The sequence below is a fragment of the Pygoscelis adeliae genome, unplaced genomic scaffold, assembly GCF_000699105.1.
Source record: "Pygoscelis adeliae isolate BGI_AS28 unplaced genomic scaffold, ASM69910v1 Scaffold622, whole genome shotgun sequence".
Taxonomy (NCBI): domain Eukaryota; kingdom Metazoa; phylum Chordata; class Aves; order Sphenisciformes; family Spheniscidae; genus Pygoscelis; species Pygoscelis adeliae.
The window spans coordinates 173,409-175,365 of NW_008824297.1; the positions used below are offsets into that span (position 1 = coordinate 173,409).

At 54.4% G+C, this 1,957-nt stretch overlaps 1 protein-coding gene across 1 annotated transcript in view; it reads right to left on the reverse strand.

Annotated features, from left to right (window-relative positions):
• Positions 1-29: 29 nt before the first annotated feature.
• The window catches only part of CFAP20 (cilia and flagella associated protein 20), a 7,117-nt gene continuing 5,189 nt past the window's right edge, over positions 30-1,957 (reverse strand). Inside the window, exons 6-7 of the mRNA XM_009318869.1 lie at positions 1,210-1,320; positions 30-319 (exon numbers count right to left, since the gene is read on the reverse strand). Of these exons, the coding sequence (XP_009317144.1) occupies positions 314-319; positions 1,210-1,320 (117 nt within the window). The 3' untranslated portion in view covers positions 30-313. The remainder of the gene's footprint in view (positions 320-1,209; positions 1,321-1,957) is intronic.

The following is a 1,957-nucleotide window of genomic DNA, read 5'->3' on the forward strand; positions in this document are numbered from 1 at the left end:
ACAGTGGCAACTTTGAGCAACGCCTCTGTGCAACACAAGGTCAGGTACCAGGCCACTTGCAGTGTTTAGGCTCAGCACTTTAGGAACAGCTAGGAAAACTCTGATTCTGTACAACTCACACACCAACAACATAGCCCCAGACCTGTTACATGGTTAATTGTGTCCTGCCCAGAAGAGGGATACCAGATGAATCAAAGTTACCCTAGGCAAGGTGAGCTGATCTAAAACTTGGTCTCAGCAGGGCCTTCTCTTCCACCTGCTTTTGTTTTCCTACTGACCCCAAACATTTCTCGCATCTCTTCCCAACGTGGTGTTATTGCTGGACAGAGCGGGGAGAAGAAAGGAGACACTTATTAGACTCAGCAGGACCAAGACAACTGTACTGGGAGGGCTCCAAGCATTCCCCAGACACACCCGGGAGGCTGCTACAGCCCAGAAGGCAGTGACAGGTTCCCCAGAGGTGTTACCTACTGTTAACACTGCCTTCTACCTCCCACTAAGATCAGCACCCAACATCCTCCCTCAGCTCCCTGAAATTTTGCCGAGGAATCTTCTCTGCTAAAAGAAGCATCTGCACTGGGACAGGCTGGCCCTGGCAAAGAAGGTGCTTCCTCACAAGCCTCAAGGCTGCTGCCAATATGCCAGGGACTCTGCTCCCATCACCGTAAGAGCAGGGCTTGGCATCTCCTCCTGCTGGGCAGCCACCACCTGGCCTGTCCCCTTCCCACCTCATAGCACCACCGTCTGCACTGGGCAGGGAAGAGATCAGAGGGGACTAAATTTGATCCAGAGGGACACAAACAGCACCTCTCCTGGAAGACAAGCGTGGAGCTGCAGCTAGCTCTGAAGAGCAAAGCCGCTGTGCTGAGTCACGGGTGAAAGCTCCAGAGAGACGCCGGAAGGCTGCCACCCTGCCCAGAGTCCTTCAACGCGAACAGGAAGGACGTGGGGAGCAGCTGCACAGCTCACCCTGCTCCTAGATGGGAATGACAACTTCCACGCTGAGTGGCTTTCCTGCCAAAACACAAGGCACCCCTGACAGACTGCTCACCCTGGCAACAGTGAGGGTGCTCCCTGGCTGACGGCCAAAGCTAGTAAGAGCTCTGCTGCTAGAAGAATCTCTGGATTGTGAAGGCAGCGGGACGAGGAAGAGGAATGCTAGCCTGGCCCAGCTGCTGCTCCCACCCTCCTTGCCCATGGCTAGCTCACCTTGGCCTTGTTCTGGACAGGCAGATACAGCTTGAACTCAGCTGGGAGCTCATCCTCTGAGTAGAGCCGGTCAGAGAAGTACACCCGTCGGATGCGACAGTTGGCGTGGATCTGAGAGTCAAAACAAAGAGTCAGTCCATTTTCCATACGCTCTTTCCACATCCAGCTTTGCTGTCAGGCCGCAGCCTGGATTCCTTGGCTCAGCAGCTGGAGAAGAGACCTCACTGCCTCTCTCGGAATCTAACAGGGCATCAGAGAAGGAACGTTGACTCATGCCCTCTGCTTTGCGTTTAGATGCTCTCTCCAATGATGCAAGCTGGCTCAAGAGATTTGGCCAAGCTCTGGCATCTCTGCAAATTGAGATCTGCCTTAGTTGCTTAGAGGGTTCTTTGCTGTGAACCCACCTCTCCTTCTCCACTGGTATCGGCATTTCCCAGAACACTCGCAGCCTCAGCTTGCTGCATTTTTAACACTCCCTCTTCAGGGCCTCCCTGAGGTCAGGAATGAGACTGTCCAGCCTGTGCTGCCTTCACTATCAGCTGGCAGCGAAGGAGTTGCTCCAGTCCCCCTCATGGGCATGTGAGAAGGCAGACATTTCCCAGCTGACGGCCTGCTCATCTCAGGGCAACCCCACAAGGAACTGCAGCAGTCCCATCGTACTAAGGGACAGCCACGCTCCGCACACAGGCATTCCTCAAAGTAACGCATGCCACTGGACACAGCGAGCATGAATCCCTAGCACATGGAA